The 21,493-nt window shown below is 41.1% G+C and overlaps 1 protein-coding gene across 6 annotated transcripts in view; it reads right to left on the bottom strand.

The window, feature by feature from the left end:
- LOC120745457 (cAMP-specific 3',5'-cyclic phosphodiesterase 4D-like) overlaps window positions 1-21,493 on the bottom strand; it is a 201,795-nt gene that overhangs the window by 28,215 nt on the left and 152,087 nt on the right. Inside the window, exon 1 of one of the 6 annotated variants that reach the window (XM_040050334.1) lies at window positions 8,065-8,879. The exons of 4 other annotated variants lie outside the window; for them this stretch is intronic. In XM_040050334.1, the coding sequence (XP_039906268.1) occupies window positions 8,065-8,186 (122 nt within the window). In that variant the 5' untranslated portion in view covers window positions 8,187-8,879. Of the gene's footprint in view, window positions 1-4,195; window positions 4,670-8,064; window positions 8,880-21,493 lie in introns of those variants that run through there. One more of the 6 variants, XM_040050332.1, reaches the window with a different exon arrangement.

Below are 21,493 nucleotides of genomic sequence, written 5' to 3'. Positions count from 1 at the left end.
ATAAACTGAAAAAAAGTGAAAGGGATCATTTTTAAAAATATATATATAAATAATCAAATTGATGCATATTTAAATGTGGAAAGTGTGGAAAGTGTGCAGTTGTGCGAATCAGAACAGAGACGCGTTGAAGCAGACAGAGGAAAGATGACACTGGATTTATTTTAGAAAGCCGAGGGCACAGAGGGGAGCAGGCAGCAGAGCTGGAGAAGGAAAGAACTGCGCGTGTATAAGCATTCAAATGTGTATTATTTAAGAGGATTGTGATCCCGTGCATGTTTGTAGGCGTGAGGTACATGATCCTGAAGTGTGTGGTAAACCTGGCCCTGCTCTAAATGCAAAACAACCACCCATGACTTAAGATAAGAAGAAAAAAAACCCACAGTACTGTAACATCCACAGATGGAAGAGTGGGCACGGATGACACATTTGTTGCAGGCATATGTTGAATAACAGAACAGCTATGTTTGTTTGCTGGAGATACTGCAGAGCCAACACCTCTGCTTGATGGTATCATCAGTCCTAAATGTACGTGATTTATTTTGTGATTTTACACCACTGAAAAACACACAGGCTAAACACAATGTGCTCTGATAAAAAAAAAGTAGCATATGTCTGAAACTAAAATTATGATAGTTTAGAACCTGTCTCGGAAACGACCATGTTGTTGGGTAGTACATGTGCACCTGGCTTGATTTTAGTTTCTATGAATGCAAACTTTTTGAATAGTTAGTTGTTAAAGGTGACACTGGATGTAATGCAAATACAGTACAGTACAGTACAGAGTGACTTGACTATTTTGCATACTTAAAATAAAAGCAACAATTTTTTTGTGGTTTTAAAATTATGTCTAAATTCTTCATTCTGAAGTACAAAAAGAGCTGTTTTGGTACTGATATTGTATGTTTTAGTAAACTGAAACTAACTATCATAAAATAATATTTAAAAACTGTCTACAAAAGTTGGACGTAACCACAGAGACGTCACCCGCTGATTAGTGAAGTCCCATCTTGAGGCAAAGATGACACCGTCAAAGTGTTCAAGCATAAAAATCAACATATGAACATAGAAGTTTTCAGTCTTGGGTAATTAGCAAAGAAACATGATGTGAGAATATAATTAAATTCTTTATCAGAAGGAAAGTGTGATTTTTTTGGACACTTGAACCTAATGTTAGCTGCTATAATGTTAGCTTATAACTAGCTATTGTTGCTGTAGCAACTCGCTAACATTTTTAAAGAACATACTCCTCACAGTAGCACATTTCTGACCGGTGAGCACTCATTTATTGTGTCACAGTGTTATGATACCTCTAAGATTAAGTTGTGATGAGTCTAGAAAAAGGAAATTCAGTGAAACGACTCCGACTCTAAAGGAAAGAAATTTAGCTGTGCGAGGATCTGGGGCTCAACCTTCTTCTCTGCACAGGCTTATAAACACAATGGTGAACCTAATAACGGGAGAATGGCTCCTTCATGTCTGCTGTTCCGCTTTTATACTAAGAGACCTGGCCAAAATACTGTACCATGGTAATGCTCAGCACTTTCCCTGTCATCTTTTATTAAAAATGACAGCAAAGGCTACTTTCAGATTAAATTAACAACAACAACAACAACATGAGTAACTGAAAAAACAGACTATGAGGAGGCCAATACCCTAAAGGGTATCAGGCTGATAAGTGGCAGACTACTCGCTGATAACCAAGACACTCGTCATCTATCTGCCCCGTACTCATGCACAGCCCTTCATCGTCACACATTCATTGGCACATGCAGCTTTGCAAATGCACACACATTACATGAAATTAGCACCCATCCGTTGGCAAATGCATCAAAAATCTGTCTTTGGCGTTTAAAATCATCACTGAAATTCACTGTGTCACTGACTGGTGAATTTTAGTGATGGTAACATTTTATATAGGAGTTTATTTAAGTGTAACTCTAACATAGAAGAAAACAAATTGTAATGTCCTTGTTTTCAGTAAAGCTTTATGTTTGTTTGAATTTAATTCCCAGCTTTTTGCAGTCTCTTGTTTTCCCACTTCTTCCATCTGGTTTTTCTTGCCCTGTCAAATACAATAATGCCAATCCTTCACTGTAAGCTGTGACACTACCTTAGCGCACACGCTCTGCACCATTCAGAAAACTCAGTCAATCATGAAAGACTGACAAAGACGCAGGTCACCATGGCAATGCTGCGTCATCTCGGTTCACATATTTCAAAGCAAAGCAACACAGCTCTGCTCCTACATACATTGAGCTCCACTTAAATATAGACCTATTTTCAGTCTAATGCATCATCTTAGGACTGGCTTGCTAAAGGTCAAACCTGGGAAAAATGTTAGATAACTTGCACATTTTCAGGCCCTATGACAGGCCAGACACGTAACCTTTGGCATTTACTGCCTGCCTGAAATGCTCAACGGGGACTGACAAAAGCCAGATGCAAAAGCTCAAGTTTAAAATCACACATTTCCTGCTCTTTCATTCTTTATCTGATCACACCGGATATTACTGATGATTACAAAGTGGGTGGAAAATGGGGAAAAAAGCGCTTCTTCAGGTATGAAGTTAACCAGATATCACAAACATCCGATCCTTCCCATTTCCTTATCCATCACCTCCAAAACTCAAGCCATGTTTACTGAGCTAACACTCTGATGGATACCAAAAGTCCATGTACACAAGCCTACATTTGCAAGGTTGGGTGGAGAGGGGTCTGTTTGAGTTTGTTCAGGTCAGGGGACAGATCGCACATCCAGGCCGCGGAACAGTGTTATACAGACTCATACACGCAATCACATGAGCATTCAATCGAGCATACAGACACACGCTCTGTCGCCATAACCATATAGCTACAAAAAAGCCTACAGTCACCCATAACTTGAAATAACGCTAACGATTCAGATATTTAAAGCGCCATTATTAGTCACAAATCTATGTTTGCCTTCTAAGTGTAGCAATAACAACCATGAAAGAGAAGCAGTGCTGTGAATTAGTGAAAGAACCCTTCATATAACAGTAAATAACAGAAGAGAGGAGGGCAGGACAGACTGAGGAGGCGGCATGCTTCGTCCAGCTGAGTGCTGCTTTTGGTAGTTGTTCAAAAAGATGGCTCATACAAACCTAGCACTGCCAGATTCTCGGCTTTATTGAGAGAAAGCTACATGCTGCAGTCACCACTAGCACCAGTGTCAGTTTTATGCACAGCCACACTGTGAATTTTACACCCTCTCAAACCGTATCAGGTACAGTAATGACTGTTAAGAGGACTATTTGGAGAAACTAGTGCAGTGGAAGACCTAATTACTGCTGCATGTCTTCACTTCATTTGAGCCTTATTTTTCTGCTGGGGAGGTTGTAGAGCTGTTTAAAATATACCAGTGTGAGAAGACTGACGCAAGGTCGGTCAGGTTTAAAACAAGTGCTGCTGGGCCACACAAGCACTGCCATCACCTCTGACACTTCAGCACATTATACACTTGTCTAAGGTTGTTCTGATCCATTATCCATGTGAAAAAAGTGAATTTTAACTGCCAAAGCTCAAGCCACAGGGCAGTTTCTTATACAGACATGAATGCTAACAGGCAAGGACAAGCTCAGGCAGGAGGGGGAAGGAGACAAGCCGGGGACGCCAGGACAAGTTACGCTTCTGGCACTGCATTCTGCATCCTGAATTTAATGGGAGCCATGTGCATACATGAGAGCGCATGGTGCAACATGACACGCTCCTCGATGAATGATGCCTTTGCTGTCTTGTGTTTTAAATAATCTCCTCGCCTGAATAGATGAGAGTTGGGAAGAGCATACTCAGGGTAAGACTCTGGGATCACTTCGAGCCAGACTCATGTCAATGAAGTAGTCTGATGCAGTCTAGCAAAAAGGAAGGTTCATGATCTCAGAGGAAGCCAAAGAAAACAGTCCCTGAAACACGTAACTGGGAGAAGTTTTGATTGGAGAGGAATGATGCTACACACCACACAGTAAAGCATCACCGACAAAAACAATGAAAGGAAGGATTTTTGACTGTGCCAGCAAGGAAGAGCAAAAAATATTTGCGACAGAAACAAACAGGCAGATGGAGAACAATAGAGCAATACACACACCTACACACACAAACCACAAAAAACACACAAACACATGCAGCAGGATTAACATGGAAACGCAGCCAAAAGGGAAAAAGTTTCTGGTCTATTTACCATATTCCCTCTGTGTTCTTCAATGAGCTGGTGGAGCGTGACCGTGGCTTAAGAATGATACTCATGGTCTCGCTCTTCTTTCCACATCCAAACACAAAACATATGCGCAGTCCACATGCACATAGAACCAAACACACACCCTCCCTCTGGGCCACCTGGAGCCCACTGGCCAGCCTCCGCTGTGCTCCTAAAGTCCTCACTGGTCTGAAGAGATCCAGAGAGAGCTCACTTCCCACAGTCCGGTGGAGTGGTTAGGTCTGCCGAGCTGTTCAACAGCAAAACCTCCGTCCCGGCACAATACCACGCCGCTGCTCCTCGTCAAGCTCAGATCATTTGAAAGTAGGCGGCTTGTTACCCTGCTCTCCCTCTCCCTCTCACTCAATTGCTCTTATCTTTCTTGCCAGATCAGCATGTGGTCTTCCACTTTCCTAATCCAGCCATGCACTTGCTCTGTTACTCTTTTTCACTCTTTCCCCCCCCTCCCCGACTGATTGAAATAAGATCTCCTCCTGTTCCTCCCCCCCTCCCGCCCCTTACCTCTGTCTCCCTTGCTCTGTCTTTTATATGTGTCCCTGTCAAAGAGTTACATGACTCCCCACTCTGTCTGCTTCCCTGAGCAGCAGCTATGGGCTATGTCCTGGGTGGGAGGAGTTGTTTTGGTAGTAGTAATTCTTTAAAGGGCGGGGCTTGTATCCCCAGGCAATTCAAACAATAGTCTCAAGTGTCAATCACTCTGCTATCACAGTAACCTGAAACCAGCAGCTATGAATGCCACTGGTCAAGACAGTCTGATACAGAAAGGTACAACCACACTACACAGGTGTCTTCTGTGAAGACTCATCACTCAAATTGAGAGTAAACACTGAGGGAATAAACTGCTAAGATATGAATAGAATAGAATAATCCTTTAACTGTCCCACAAGGGGAAATTTGGGTATATATATATATATAAAATGAACTTATTCACCTCTAAACCTCTAAAAATGGCAACAAGATAAAGTCTGACTCCCTTCATGAGCTGCCTTGTTGTATTCAGGAAAATACATTTCTTTCCACTATTATCTTAAATATTTTAACATTAAGTGATCTCATTTCAGCACTCACACTCAAGATACATATATAAGAAGCTCAACTGGCTCTACCAGGCCCAAACAGACAGCTGTCTGTCACACCAGTCATTCAGCATCTGCAGCATGTGATCCCAAAAGAAATATGGCACCTTCCAAGCAGACAACACAGGGAATATTCAGATGCAAGTATGGGGCATTTATTGAGAGTCTGATTAAAAAATATTTAATCACAGCTTGCTTATTTGATTAAAAAATGCTTTAAATATGGGATCAAAGGAAAAAAACAACAATTGTGCCCTAAGAAATAAAAATCTCCAACCAAGTGCAAAAACAGGGAAAAAAACAATCCATATAACAATAAACATTATTTGAGCACTTTTATTTTGAAAGCGCCGAGAAGATTTTCTTTGTCACCCACAGTGCGAGTGACATCAGTTGAGTTATCCTCGTCTTTTGTGAAAAAGTGGAAATAGAGCAAGAGATAAAAAGCATCAGAAAAAGGATTTACATATACAATTCAATACAAGACAGAGTTTATATAAAAGGATCTGCTTCCAATGCACAGGAGGGAAGAACCATGAGGACCTGAGGAAAGTGAAAGTGTCACAGTATTGACATGGTCCACTAACCGTACATGTATACATGTAACAAATTAATCCCCACTAAAAACGTATATGTGCACAGTTACAAAGCACTAGCCTGCTTGTCTTAAATCCCATGCTGAGGCCCTGTGTTTAGGTTTACATACTACTATCCACTTAAGATTTCATGGGAGACCAAAAATGAACACTTTGAGAGCTTTCACCCTGATGGATATCTGCCTCTATAAGCAGTGCCTTAGATGGGTTAGTAGTTTTTTATACAGTTTAAAAATGCAGTCATGTGATTCACAAGTAATTGTAATAGGCACATCTAAAGCTTTCAGTGTAGCATGGCAGAATGATGTACTTTATAACATGGTCAAAGTGGTGAAACTAATCCTATTACCATGGTCTGCACATTCCATGTGGTCAGAGAAAGAACAACAAAAGACATTCCTCAGAAAACTGGCAGCTTCTCTTCTACGTTAAAACCGCACGAGTCCCAAATCCCTCTGAGCATAACCAATATACGGCTCCCCTCCCTACTGTATCTTGTGAATAAAAATGTAACCCACAAGCAAACGCATCTATTCACACAAACACACATTTACACATAGTGAGTATTTAGTCTATACTAAGCCGTTATCCCCGGGGCACAGAGGTGCAAGACACAAAGATCAAGAACAAAATTATCCTGCTTAAGAAGAGAGTTGGGTGTGATCGTTTGAGGAGGGAGTGGGTGGTTTACACATGTGTGAAGTGAGGGTCTTACTTGCTGTACTCTTGGGGGGATTTTTACATTTTATTTGCTATTAGCACTTGTTTTATGCCTTGTTATGTTTAGTTATATATTGTTTATAGTAAGCTATGTATAACACATGCATAACCAATTACTATAACATGTATACGTACATTTTCAGAATATACTGTATATACTTTAACTACTCTCTGATAAGCACATTAAATTACTGGCTTTAAAACAACTGCATAGCAGACTCTGCAATTCAGTGCAACTCAGAGAAACACTACTGCCACCTAGTGTTGAAATGTGTATATTCCTCTTATGAAACCAGTAACATGGATGAAGCAACCTCATTAATTGACAGCATTATTGATTTCTTCTTCTTTCGCTCTCTCTTTTTTTTTAAGAGCCTCTCTCGTGGACGATGTTCAGTATATGGTGCCCGAGCCAACGCTGATATAAATAGCACTTAACTGAGGGAGTGAAGCACAGATGGCAGGTCACAGTATTGACAGGGCTCCATCCATATCTATATGTTTACAGTCGCCACCAGCTATTACTGTTGCTTCATATTTAAATGCTACAGAGGCACACACACACACAGACACACACACACACACACACACACACACACACACACACGCACGCACAGGCTGATGAGCACATTTAGTTTCAGGGGTACATGTTTGTCAGAGAAATGCAGTTGGAAAATTGACCTAACAAGGTCTTAACAGTTCTGTGTGAGCCTTAATGGACAGAGTGCTCCGATGATTGGCTTACGCTCAGGTCTAGTTAGTGAAGGGACCTGTCCTGCAGAAGGACTTGAAGCTTTCCATAATGACTTGATTGGACCTGCATATTTTTCATTTACCTTGCACGCAACCATGTTTTGTAAAAGCAGAAGACATTTTTCCTCATGGAGATGCAATGACACTCAAAAATGCACACACACGCTATTCAGTCCAGCACTAAAGGTTTAGCAGAGCCAAGAAAAAAAAAAGCAGAACTAAACTCTAACAACACAAGCAGCCACCAAGCAACGACCATTTACACAACACTTGGGTGTGAACACTGCTCCAGGTCTGTGTTGTCCAGGTGAAACTATTTATCAGTTAATGCTCTGATAACAGAGAACACACAGACTTTGTGTACATTTATAGAAGTAGTACAAACACAAATTAAAACACATGCATATAACATAGTCTCAATATACACACAAAGCAATAAAGAGAAATTACTCTGAAGCATAACTACCCTTGAGATTCACTAAATTTCCCTTCTGAGTTCTCTTACCACTTCTTATTTTCTTATTTACTCCATAATTTCGACACACAAGACAAAGAAAAAGTAAAAGAGAGAAAAAAAGCAGAATACATTGAATATCCAACAACTCGAAACATGCAGATGAAAAAAAATTAGGTCCCTTCTCTGGCATACCCTCTGCGACATAGTTTCAGTTTCTAAGATGAGCCATACCCTCTCCTGCCACGAGGTTTGATGTCGATGGGCTTGTTTGTAGCACAGGGTGACCCGGTGGAGCAGGCGTGCCGGTACCGGGCTATCTTTTCCAAAGACAGATAATTCACTGGCAAACTCATTTTGACGCGGTTCTTAACCGATGATGAACATAGACTCACGTCAAAGACAGATGTGGAGAGAGAAACAGGGAGAAGTGACAGAGCGGCACGCCTGATAAAGCTATCTCGAAAGGAAGGAGGGAGGAGTGTGTGAGGAGAGATAGGCAGGTGAAGAGGGGAGGAGAGGCGAGCAGAGGGCTCAGTATGGGTTTGACTAGAAAAGAGGAAAGCATGGAGAAATATGGAGACTGAGGAAGGGGAGATGCACGTGAGGAAGAGGGAGCTAATGAAGCTTTTCTTTCAGAAAATGAAACTGAGCAAAGCAATGCTTGAATTTGTTTCTTCCATGCTGATTTCTTCTGCATGCAAACAACTAGAAGATTTTAAAAAATGTGCAAGAAACTGGGTGTGATAATTGCACGCTGGCTTGCATGCATTTAAACCAATCTATTTTGGAAATAGAGGAACAATAAAATAACAAGCTTCTAAGGAGTTTTTTAATGTTAAATTCCCTCTCAGTTTTTTAAGAGTTCTTAAGCCACTTATTATGGGCTATCATGCAAATGATGAAATTAGCTTACACTGATGGTACCATGTGTAAAATAATACTTTCCAAGTACTCCAAGTAAGCATTACACAAAACAGGAGGAAGGTTGTTTATAACGTTGCTATAATATACTTTAATATATGTTAAACCAGACAGTGTCTTTTAAATTTTTTTTTTTTTTTTTTTTGGGGGGGGGGGGGGGGGGGGGGGAGAGCACAACTATGACTGTGCAATGCACATTTACACATAATATGACGACCTGAAAAATAACAGCAACAAAAGAAGTAAAGTACCTCATTCCATATAGGAACGATGTTTCATCCTGGTAGTTCCTATATTTTACCTGTTGATGGCAGCAGAGCAGCACAAAACATGTCTTACACTATATTACAAAATGTAAAATGAACAGTAGTAACTTAAGTTTGAGCCAGAACACTTGTAAACGAATTATGGAAAGACATGTTTATTATTTTTATTTTAATTTTATTTCAAATGAAGCCTACGGGTGGGTTTTGCAAGATAAGGTGTCATAATTAGAGTTGCGAGTGGAATGGGATCCACTAAGCAAGGAGATTTATGGCCTTTAAAAGACACAACTATCATTTATTATGTTATATCATTTTCAGATACTTCACTGCTATAAAGACAAAGAGCTCTAAATCAGCGGTCTCCAACCTTTTTTGCACCACGGACCGGTTTATGACCGACAATATTTTCACAGACCGGCCTTTAAGGTGTCGCGGATAAATACAACAAAATAAAACTAGTACCGGTACTGAAAAAAAGAAGATTTATTCATAAGACATGTGAAAAGACCCAGGAAAACCGAGTTAACAATAAAAATGATAACAAAATAACGCTGAAAACCGATAAAAACCCTGAAAACCATACATTTCACACCTGAGCCTCAACTCTCGCGGCCCGGTACCAAACGACTCATGGACCGGTACCGGACCGAGGCCCGGGGGTTGGGGACCGCTGCTCTAAATCACTGGGGTGTTTTGTTTCTTAGCTGCCAGCAGGGGGCAGTCTGCTCTGCAGGGAAAATGTATGCACAGGTGGGTAAAGAAGGCAAACACAAAGCAGCCCAAACCCACAGAGCGGTAAACCTCTGTGGGGTTGAGGCTTCAGCTCTGCTCTGACAAAAGCAGCCAGCATGTGACAACAGCTCCTGGGTGGACAAGGAGGCTGTCAAAGTCACAGACGCAATGACAGACAAAACAGGCTCCTTCATTCGTACTGAGCCGGCACCATATGAGCACACCTACACAGACATGCACACACCTACACAACGCTGTCTGACTGCAAGTATTATAAATACACACGCCACAACATATACAGACATAAAACACACAGGTCATTACACCAACGTGATACAGACCTCTACATCTCTTGTGTATTCTCACAAACACAACCTGTAACACAAGCGTATGTTTGCTTAGCTGCCTAGTCAGCCACACACCATCAGTGCCAGCAACATGCTGTGACAGAGCGCCAGGTGACGGTTTGACTGTCGTCACTCAGTGTCCCCGAGGATCAGAGCTACAAAACTGGAACTACCGTATCTGAGCGCTACATGCAAGCTGCAACACCTTTTCAAACCAAAGGTGTGTGTTATACAAACTATTTTTAACAGTACACTGTAAATCATACTTAAAGGGATTTCATCACCATGACTGTGCTGTGACTAAACTCTGGAAAGAGGGTGAAAAAAAAAATATTGCAGAGCCACAGAAGAAGAAAAGTGAAAAGAAAACAGTGGAGGGAAAAGCTGAATAGTGTAATCAATGACGAGGTCAGGTGACAGGGTTGCAGAGTAGTAGGTTAGGTTAGGTAGTAGTAGCAGGTTAGTACAAAGGTGAATACAGTACACGGCTAACAAACTGGCTGTGTGCCAGAGAGACAAGGAGGGCTTCGATTTACTGCGTCTTCTCATGACTGGCAGGGACAATGCACCCTGGGAGTGGGAGAGCGAAGGAGGCAGAGAGAAGACAGAAACAGAAGCATTAAGCAATCCACAGGACATACTGTATGACATCAAGTCACTAAAAATATTATTCGTTTCTTTCATTTCATGTCATAAATACCGCTGAAAAGGTGTATTCTCATGTTAAACAAGGCAAAAGTTTCAAATAATGTGGAAAAAAAACTCAAGGTTTAGACTTCACAAAACTGAGTAGTACCATTATAAAAAATGTTCTCATTGCCTGGACTGATTTACACTTAATTGGCTGCTCTTTTAATATTCCGATGAGATCCAGAAAGCCAAAAAGCACTGACTAGTATGCAGCACCTTGCAGTTTTCGTAATATTTTGTTATCTTGTGCAACTACTATTTCTTCACAGCTCTGCCTTTTTAGTGAGTATCGCTAGAGTTTGGGCAACAGCAAAGATACTCTTCTCACTGCTCTGTGACTCATGGCTTCTTCAATGATTTAATGATTATAGGGCAGCAGATTAGTAAGATAATCTTATTAAAGCACTCAGAAGACAATTATTAAAATGGGCTGTGAGGAATAGGCATAAGAAAGGGAAAGGGCTTTATTAGTTGGCCCACTGTTGCCAAGCTTTTTCTATATACGAGGACAGGGAATGAGAGGAGAAGCTAATGAAGAAAGCGTCTCCATTTGAGCTAACTGAACGGCAGCAGTGTGATATAAGAAGAAAAAGAGAGTCGCAACTATGAATTAACGCTACTGAAGCAGCTCAGGGCCATGGCAACTGCACCTACCGTTGCAAGAAGACTGAATATGATTAGAGTGATTGGATATTTGTTTTCAAGTAGATAAATCAGCAAAGGTAATGTGATTAAGAGACAACAACTGATTGGTAATTGAGCTTCAGGCGGTACTGTATTTGCAGCTCTCTGCCAGTCACGCCGCATTAAAGGCAGCTGTCATGTGTGTCAAGGAGCAATTCCTTCGCCTCAGCTTGACTCGCTCTTCCCGCCTGCCTTCACAGTCCCCCTGCTAGATTCATGTTTATAATGTGGTTGCCATGGTGACCTGGCAGAATTCAAAAGGGACAGGTAGGTCCTCGCAGCCAATCAGGTATCAGTTGCTAAGGACATGGTGGCAGACTGTGTAATGAGAAAAGGAGAATTGACAGGGTCAAGCCAGTGAGACCATTTTAGAGAGTTAATATTTTACCTGTTAAGGTCCACTCAGGGAAAGGACGTCTATTGCCAAGAATTTCGTTCTAAACAGCAGCCACCTAATGTGTGACAGCCGCCATGCATGAGTTATCTGTGATCTATTTATATGTCCAGCTGAGTCACAGGCTAGGGAGGATTTAAGCTTTCTCACCTATTGTTTAGGTCAGAAACTCACCAGAGTACAGAGGAGAATAGAAAGCACATGCAGCGCAGACCGGAGGGAGAAATAAAAGGCTGGAGAAGCGTGACTGCTTAAGATAAGACCAACAAAAGCTCTTAGTTATGCTGTGCAATATGCTCTCTGTAAGTGCAGATGCATTCTGCTGCATGCAGTACTGAGAGCGCAAGTGGCGAGAGAGAGATGTCGTGATGTGTTAAAGCTGAAGCGAAGCCGGACATTATGAATGTGAGAACCGTGTATTGACACCAGCATGAAGGATTTTGTCTCAGAGGCATAAAAGCACTTGTGTCAGCACAGCTCTCAGAGTCACATCAGAAAGTTGGCGAACAGGATCATAAATGGCTTCAAGTAACCACTAACACTCATTCCTCCTGAATTTCATTTCTTTGTTCACGGTTTAGTTTATAAAATAGCAAAATTTTGAATGCTTTACATGGTCAACATCGTCATGATGGAGGGTGATATCAGAAGGTCTTTTCTTATGATTTCATGTAGACTGACTAATTGTGTCTCAGCGTCCAAACTATATCTGAAACAGACACATTTATACATTTAACACCTGCAAGTACAACAAATACTACTCTTCCTTCAGGCAGGGGTGGGTGGTATACAGGTTTTGACACCACCATCGCAACATTACCATCATATCGTGTTTCGCAATGTTGCAGTTTTGCAAGACATGTTTTGACTTTTGCAAATACACAAAGGACAACATGCAATGAACAATGTCTAATGCACACGATAATAATTTGGAAGCTGATCTTATGGGTAACGTATATTGTCCCTAAAGGTTAGGGTAGTAACACTTGGATGAACTGCCACTTGCTTTAAGATGGTAGTTCTAAATGAAGTGTCAGTTTACCTGTAGTCTCCATTTAAGACAAAGGATCTTCTTGTTAGGTGTAATGAAACAAAGAAGTGTCTAATCTAAATATAAAGGGGTTTAAAGTAGGACTGACTGATATTGTGCGTGTATTACAGTTTAAGAAAAATGGGGCAGTCTAATATGTTCAGGACACAGGTTACTCATTGCTGTGGGTTAGTTACATGTTCCACCTCTGTAAAATAAAACATGTGGATGATATCTACCTTTTATTTCTTCTTTCACAGGCAAAACTTTTAATTTTCTTTCTATATGTGCTCCCACACATTGCAGATTAAGGAAGGATCAAGATTGAAAGAAATACCTCTCTCTATATATTTCACATAGAAGCATTTATCGCATATATTTATAATACATTGTCTCCATAAAAAAGTTCCACAAACATTTTGGGGTTAGGCTTGCAGGCATGGAGCTGTTGTTGCTATATCATCAGGGGTTATAATATTCCATTGTTAGAAACAGCTGTGGTGCACAGACTTAGTCACTAGTCTGTTGGCTGCAACCCCAACAAAGACAACTGTTTACAATTAAGGCTGATGCTATTTAGCAGTTTTATAATCTGTACAAGCAAAGGCTTGTACAGTCCAAATGTGATCACAGCACTAACTATTAATCTCAAAAGTGGTTTTTCTCAGTGACGCTTGCTGCCGCGCGTTAGAACAATAGAACAAAGCGCTGACATGAAATTTGTTTTGGGTATGACTTCCATGAGCCTTTGTGTGCTTTGGGCAGTATGCCAGTGTGTACTGACAATACATATTGAGTAATAATATTATGATATGGGTCTTGAAGTGCTTTTCATTGTCACGGCTGTTGACCAGCTATGTTGTTAATTCAAAACCACTCAGTAGAGTCTCAGCTATGGACATCACAGATACTGTTTTGGCTGGCAAGCTGAGGCAGTTTTTTTTGAAGGACACATTAATGGGAAGATGAATAGATGGAGAATAATGCAAATTCCCATGTCCTGCACAGCTTGCTCAATAAGCTCCTACATATCACACACACACACAGAGGGTCACAACTCCAGCTCTAGCGCACCTCAAGCACATGGTGAGGCTAATAGGCTTAACTTGGCAGCAGTCCCGGTGATGTCAGAATAATCCCTCATTAAAACCCTGATGACATCACTACGCTGTTGAGAGTAAGTAAGAGCCGAGGCCACATATTTACGTATGTAAGGGATACCCTGCCAGTATACGCCAAGGATGCCCTCCGTAAGAGATTATCCAGGTTAAGCTGTTCCTCAAAACATACCCAGGGAACACTAGCGTCAGAGCAGCTAGCTTAATTATAGTCTCTCCTCATATGCAGTTTATTAGGTACGCCTTCCCTTTCACGCAAACAGCTCTAATCTCCAGAAATGGTTGATGGGATCTTGTTAACCTTACATGAAGGGTTAATGAACTGCAGACCACGACTGTGTTTGCAGTTCAAATAGCGAACAATAAGGACTACCACTTCAAATTCAGCAAGACAAAAGGAACTAAGCCTTGTCTTGAAAAGCTTCTGTGAGTTATGTTGCAGCTTAAAATTAGCAAAGTAAATACTTGAACTAAACCATGTTTTGAAGACAACCCAGTATGCAGGCTTAGATCAGCAAGATGTGTAAAGTCGACTGATTTCTTCATTTTTCTTTCATTTAAGGACAGGCTCAAAATGGGACAACTCAACAGTGTGTTGCCAGGCCCAAAGACTTGGATATTAAGGTCTAAATTTAGAGACAGCAGCATGGATCTATCCAGGTGTTGTCCACTGTGCAGGATTGCAAGCCTCACTCAGCTCACTGAAGTTTAACTGGCAGTTTGCATGGCAGAAAATGGCTTATGTGATAATGCAGTTAAAGCAAATGAAACCTGAAATACTGACACAGCTATTCATGCACTTTTAGTACACACAACAGTAATGCTGCTGGACAGTTTCTGATTTAGGCTGTTGCAAATCTCCTAAATAACAACAACTAAATTAACAGGGAGGAAACAGTCACCACATCTGGGAGCATTAACTAATTTAACAGCTTTATTAGTTCAACTATTCCTAATTCTAAGACTAGCAGAATGGATGGATAAATAACTGAAAAATATTCAATTATTTTAAACAAGTTTTTAACAAAAACCCAAATTTGCTTCAGTTCAAAGCTTAAAACTTCCAAAGCCTACACTTAAAAAAAACAGGCTCTTCTCTTGAACATGTTCCTGCCTTTACTTTGTCCCTCTGACAGTAAAGACTGCTGAGCTGCACTGTCAAAAATTACAAGTCTGTAGTGGTACTAATGCAAATGCATAATGCTTACATAGGCTTCTTTAATGGCTTAGTAAATACTGTCAGGGCACAGAGAAACTAGGCTGATTTTTACTTATTTAGAGAAGACACAAAGGCAGAAAGTCTCTAACAGACAGCTTCAGCGCTTGCCCTGTGTACCAAGTTAAATAGAGAATATGTGCAGGTAGTGTTGTCACAAATTCGCTCAGTGTCCACGTTCATTCCTTTCCTGCTGCGAGAGTGTTAATCTCCACCCCGCGAGTGAGAGTCTGTCTTACCGGATGGATGAGAAGTGTAACAGTTTGGATTGTGCAAGTGGGAGTTCCCTAAAAGGAAGCACTCAACAAATACATTCATAAAATGCCAGTGCTTATGAGAATACCGAGAAAGGCGCATTATGTAGACTGTTTAGTCTGTTTAGTTTACTGGTTAAAAAAGAGAATGGAAGTGCAGCCCCTGTAAAGGATCTCTGACTCAATGCACCAATAAAACTGAAACCGAAAATCTGTAACAAGTCATTGCAGTAACATTTTGACTGTCCAGGTTAGTGGTTTTATGTGGACCTGAATGTTACTTGTTGCTCAGCTTTATAATATAGCAAAATATAGTAATATAGAAAAAAACAAACAAGCAACAACCCAGAAATACATCTCAACAACTAACTTCACCTTTCTTTGTCTTGGGATTGGAATTAGTTGAAATAACAAAACTGCTTGTGTCTGTAATATTTCCAAATCCAGTCAGGTATGTGTGCATGCAAGAATGTGTGTGTGTGAGTGTGAGGGGACTCCCTCTCAGCCTAAATCCTCCTAATCTGTTTCTATGCCTCCTCATAAATGCTGCCGTCATCATGGCAATCCTAATCCCCATCATCGTCACGAGCAATTCCCCCCAGAGACAAACACCGTCATCAACATGTTTTCCTGCTATTATGAGGTAACTCCCAGTACGTGTGTGATGTGTCCGTCTCCTATGTCTACGATACGCATCGCAAGGGAGGTGTCTCAATTAGACCCGGCTGATGGGGTGACTAAGAACTGAAAATTAGCATAATTTTTATGGATTACTAAACACCTGTTTGGCAATGAAAACCTACAAGGGCTTAATCATTAAATAACAAAAACAAGCAGCCAAGAAATGGAAGCCATATGACCCTTGACCCCAACACACCTTCTATTCTCCACATCTTTTTCTTTCATTACAAGTGTTTGTTTTTAGCTGCGCTGACAGTTTATAACGAGTTGCCGCAGAGGCGGCTTTGTTCATCCAGGAAAGGGCCTGGGCCTGATAACATCTGCTGGCAAAAGAGAGGTTTTGTTTAGGTCAAACAGTGACGTACAAAGCTATAATGATATTTCCTAATTTCTTTGTTTTTTGCCATCAGCACTTTTGAATCAACAATGACATTTGAATGTCAAGAAAAAAAAATGATCATGGAACAGCAAGCGGTGAAGGACCTTTGTCAATAGGCTGTGTAGCATGAAGGACAACGGAAGTAAGAAAGTGCTAATTATAGTTGCCTTGAGCCCAAATCTTAACATTCCATCTTTTGTACAGTCAACAGGCCAAAACAAAAGGAAGGATGGATGGATGGATGGATGGATGGATGGATGGATGGATGGATGGATGGATGGATGGATGGATGGATAGATAGATAGATAGATACATAGATTGATAGATTGATTGATTGATTGATTGATTGATTATCTCCCTGTCCCTTGATCTGTGTCTATTAATCAAAATCATATCTGTGTATATTTCCAGTTGAGAGCTGTATTTAAAGTTCAAAGCTGAAAAGACCAACACACTAAATACTGTGAGTGCATTTTTTTGTTTTATCACCCACCAGAATATTAATGCAAAGATACAAATGGCATATGATTATTCAATCATTTTTTAAATGCTGAAAGCAGTCCATCATTAACTCAGCAAACAGACAAAGGTTGATTCATTTTATTTGTCTGGCCTGGATAAAATTGATAATTGATTAAATAATTTTAATACTGCCAATGCAGCTAAAATGTGTTAGCCCATTGTTGTCTGCCAAAGTGAAGGCGTGCTTTTGGCTGTGCGATGCTGTAATGAACAACAACAAGAGCGCCTTTGGACGCTAGTTGTCATGGACTGCATCTCTTTGGGTATATTTCATGTAACACATGAGGAGTTGCTGTATTACACACAGGAGAAAGGGATCAACCGTGAATAAGAGGCAGCATAACACAATGAGAAATCCAGGAGCAGCAATGTGTGAAAGATACATTGGATGATGAAGCAAGTGGAAGGCTGGGGAAAAAGAAAATCTCAAGACTGCCAGTACTGACTGAGTCACTGTGTGTGCTCTGACAAACACGCACCAACAGCAAGATGTCCTGGGAAAATAGCTGTGAAATAATGATCATTTAGCAATTCAAAAAAAGGGGCTAAATGAAATTTCTCCAACAGAGAGATGGAAACACTGCTGTTGAGTCTTTAACTCCACAGCAGCGTGTGCCAAACAGAGAACCTCAAAAATATAAGTAAAAACATGTCAGCCAGGATTCAAGGAAGTTTATATTCAAGCTGGGATGGCAAAGCTCCAACTAAATTCTTACTAAAGAAATGCTTGCACAATGTATGACTTTTATATGAGCAGAGACTACATACAATAATAATTCAGCCCTTTTGTCGTAGGTGTTTGCCACCCAATCTGCTTTTGCACTGTAGATTAATTAAATAGTCATAGATCTTTTGGCCTGACTGGGCTGTCAGATATGCAGCTGCTGGCTTCTCTGTATGGCTGAGAGTGCAGACAAGTTATAACAGGTCATCACGTTGACTTGATGCGTTTGAAATTGGTTATTTTATTATTTGCTCTGAGGCAGACGTGGCTCAGGTTGTGGAGCAGCTTGTCCACTAATCGCAAGGTTGGCTCCCCCTTACCCATCCACATGCATCCAAGTGTCCTTAAGGCAAGGCACAGAGGCCCCAGTTGATCCTAATGGCAGGCAAGAACCTTACATGGCAGCTCTGTAGGCGCTGGTACATGAGTGTGTCTGTGCATGAACGGCAACCGTGCTGCAAAGCACCCTGCAGACCAGCTAAGCTTAAAATTTACAATCGATTTAAGATGCATTTGTGTATGCAAACGATAGCAGCCAATATCATTAAAATATAACCAGCAGTGCAGAGAAGAACCTGGTAGATTTCTGCTTCAAGAGACACCATTCAACAATATCCTGTTACACTGCTGGGTCACAGCTTTCTTGGCACAAACTATAGCTAGTATTTTTCTTTTCATGATGCTCTGATTTGCACTGTAAAATGCAAAATAATCTGAGTTGCATACAAGCCAGGAGCAGTTATCAATCATTTCATTCACCATACACCGATCCAAAGCAGGTAGAAAGAATGCGGTGTGAGAAAATGTGTGAAGAAGAAACCGTGTTAAACTGTGTGGCCTTTATAGGGGGGAGTGAATTGGGAGAGCTTTTAATAAGGCTGAATATATCAGCATCACACTGCACAGTAGGCTGGCAAAGATTGATGCTGTAGGTGAGCAGTAACGCTGTATTTCTCTCTCTCTTCCACACACACATACATACATATACTCCCGTTCTCCGGGACGCCAGTGACTGATGACTTTGTCTCCCCAAAAGTGACAGCAGGTCTCTGCAGCCTCCAAAAAGCCCATTTTAAAATCTCCGCCTCAGTCCCAGCAAAGTAACTCAGACTGATAGAAAGCAATCTAAAGTTTGGCTGGGATTGGCCCAGAATCAATGACAATGTGCAGTGGGAGAAGGCCTCAAAGAAATGAGATAACAATGTCTTGTGTCTTGTTATCTTACTGACAAAATGCGGTACATCTGAGGTAGCCACCCTCGGGGCCAACGACAGTTAAGGACAGGAGGGAGAAATGGAAGGGAATGAGACCTGATGTCCTCCAACTGCTTGCATTTTTTTTTTTAAATACCCCTCAAAAATGTACTATTTGACAGTACAGTAATAACTGACAGTGACAGTACACACCACCAATGTAAAGCAGAGGGAGGAACAGAGAAAAGCGATGCAGCAATTCATTTCCAGCCCATGTTCTAAATATAGCCTCTTCTATTCTCTCTCCCCAGTCTGTAAGGCGCTGGATTCACTTAATTGGATTACTACACACACTTTTCATTTCCTTTCTGGTGAGTGTTTAATGAAGTTTAGACAATCATACATCTCAGTTTATTCATTGTGGGCCTGTGGGCAACACCCAGCACAGTCAAACATTGCAGGACGGAGCAGTTACTGCACAGCTCTTGAGAGGCTGGGTATTTTAGCTTCAGGTATACAGAGGCTGGAAGCACGGTGATCGATACAGATGCAAAAAGTAAAAATAACCTGACAATAATGCAGTGAGGAGGCAGAAAGAGGGAGAGAGAAAGAGAGGGTGCATAATGTTCTTCCATGGCTTGTGCAGTGAGTCGCATCTGCTCAAATGCGTTATTTTAGCTTTTAAAGGTTCAACGAATCCAGTTACGTATTCGCGTGTGGGTGAGTGCATATATGAATTCATATTTTAGACAGGAATGGATTTATCTTTTTAATCTTTATCAGCCTTCTTCTCTCAGTGCTTCTTGACTCGTATGCCACAGGTTTAACACGCAGAGAAAGGGATGTGTCCATTATCACGGTGCAATGAATAGCTCCTCCTGAAAGCTCCTCTTCACTCACACACCAACATATCAGTCAAATAGATTTACTGCTGTAGAGAAAGAGGGGGGGAAAAAATCCTGCCTGAGGTATAAACCGAGTCTGACAAGCACATCGCCCATTTTCAGATACAAGTCTCTGACAACTGTGACAGGCGTGAATTGTCCAACACTGTCACGATATTTGCTACATCCATCCAATTCAGCACCGCAGTGCATTTCAGCAGACTGTGAACCGCATTAGTGAGATTTTGCTCCAGTAAATCAAAGAATCTCATCCATGGAAGATTATACAAATACCTGTAATAGCTTTGATTATTTATGATTGTTTATCATTTGTGGCTTGTGAATTTCAGGTGAAGCAACAAGAGAGTAAACTAGGTGCAAATGAAAATGCAAAAACCTAAGACAGGCTTGGATGGTAACGTACAGCGACTTACCACTTACAGGCTAACTCACTTAATCTTTACACAATAGGCCCCTATAGCCCCAGGCTATGTTTACACAACCTGACATTGCATGCATGATAATCACTTCAGTGTATGTGGAAAGAAGAAGAAGAAGGAACCAGGATGTTTTGCTGTGTATCTGTTTACAGTATGTGCATGTACAGTGTTACCAAGGGGGTACTGCTTTTGTAATCCGCTACCTGACTGGAAGGTAAACCCTGTGTGTGCATGCAAGTGTGTGTTTGTATACGTATGTCTCACTAGCTGGGTGGACACGCTTGCGTGTATCGCATCCATCTGCTTCATCACATTTATTCTTCTGTGCTCTTTCCACGTCTACAGAATTTTCACTGTCTCTGCTGGAAATGTCACTAAATGGTCCCGTGTTTGCAATATTCAGGCGAACAATACACTCAGTTCATGGCGGGGTTTTAGATTCGACATCTATTTCATGCATTTATCATGCACATGCTGTGCAAAATAAGCAGATATGTCAGCCGAATTATCCCTCTGCTTTTACATGCATCATGCACCAGTTTACACCAGAATAATCCTAAAATACTGTGCGCCATACCAAAAACATGGTGAAGCTAGAAGATCAATAAATAAATAAATAAGACATCCGTCCTTTTCTGAGTGCACTGACATTAAATCTCTTTCGCATGATTAGCATGAGAAAGTCAAACCACTGGAAATAAGAATGCTGCTCATATCCCAACAGCCCACTCTAATGACATCACTGACTGCTGTGTCCCTCCCAGTTTGAACATAGCTGGGAGGCAACTATTCCCATAAGATAGCCATCCTAAGTATGACTAATCAAAACAACAGCAATAAAAACCTAACAGCACGGCCCTTTTATCAAAATATTTTTCCAGCACTCAAAAAGGGGTCTAAGTGTTAGAGCACCCACTGTGAGCGTGTGTGTGCGTGCGTGCACTATTCCTGACTCGTTCTCACATTTATGGATCAACTGAAGCATTTAGTGTGGGAGAAAATGACAGGAAATGTCTGGCCCATTAAACAATAAATTTCCCCAAACACATCTGAGCCAAGCTCGGGACAAAAATGCCACAAGGCTGGGCTAGGCTAGACCTAAGGGAACTCTAACCATGCCATAAAATCAACAAACATGTGCACAAACTGTGCGCGTGCTAATACACAACTTCATGTGTTTTAAAT

This window comes from Simochromis diagramma, unplaced genomic scaffold (assembly GCF_900408965.1).
Source record: "Simochromis diagramma unplaced genomic scaffold, fSimDia1.1 OVJJ01000131.1, whole genome shotgun sequence".
Taxonomy (NCBI): Eukaryota; Metazoa; Chordata; class Actinopteri; order Cichliformes; family Cichlidae; genus Simochromis; species Simochromis diagramma.
This window is presented reverse-complemented; position numbering and strand designations above follow the sequence as displayed.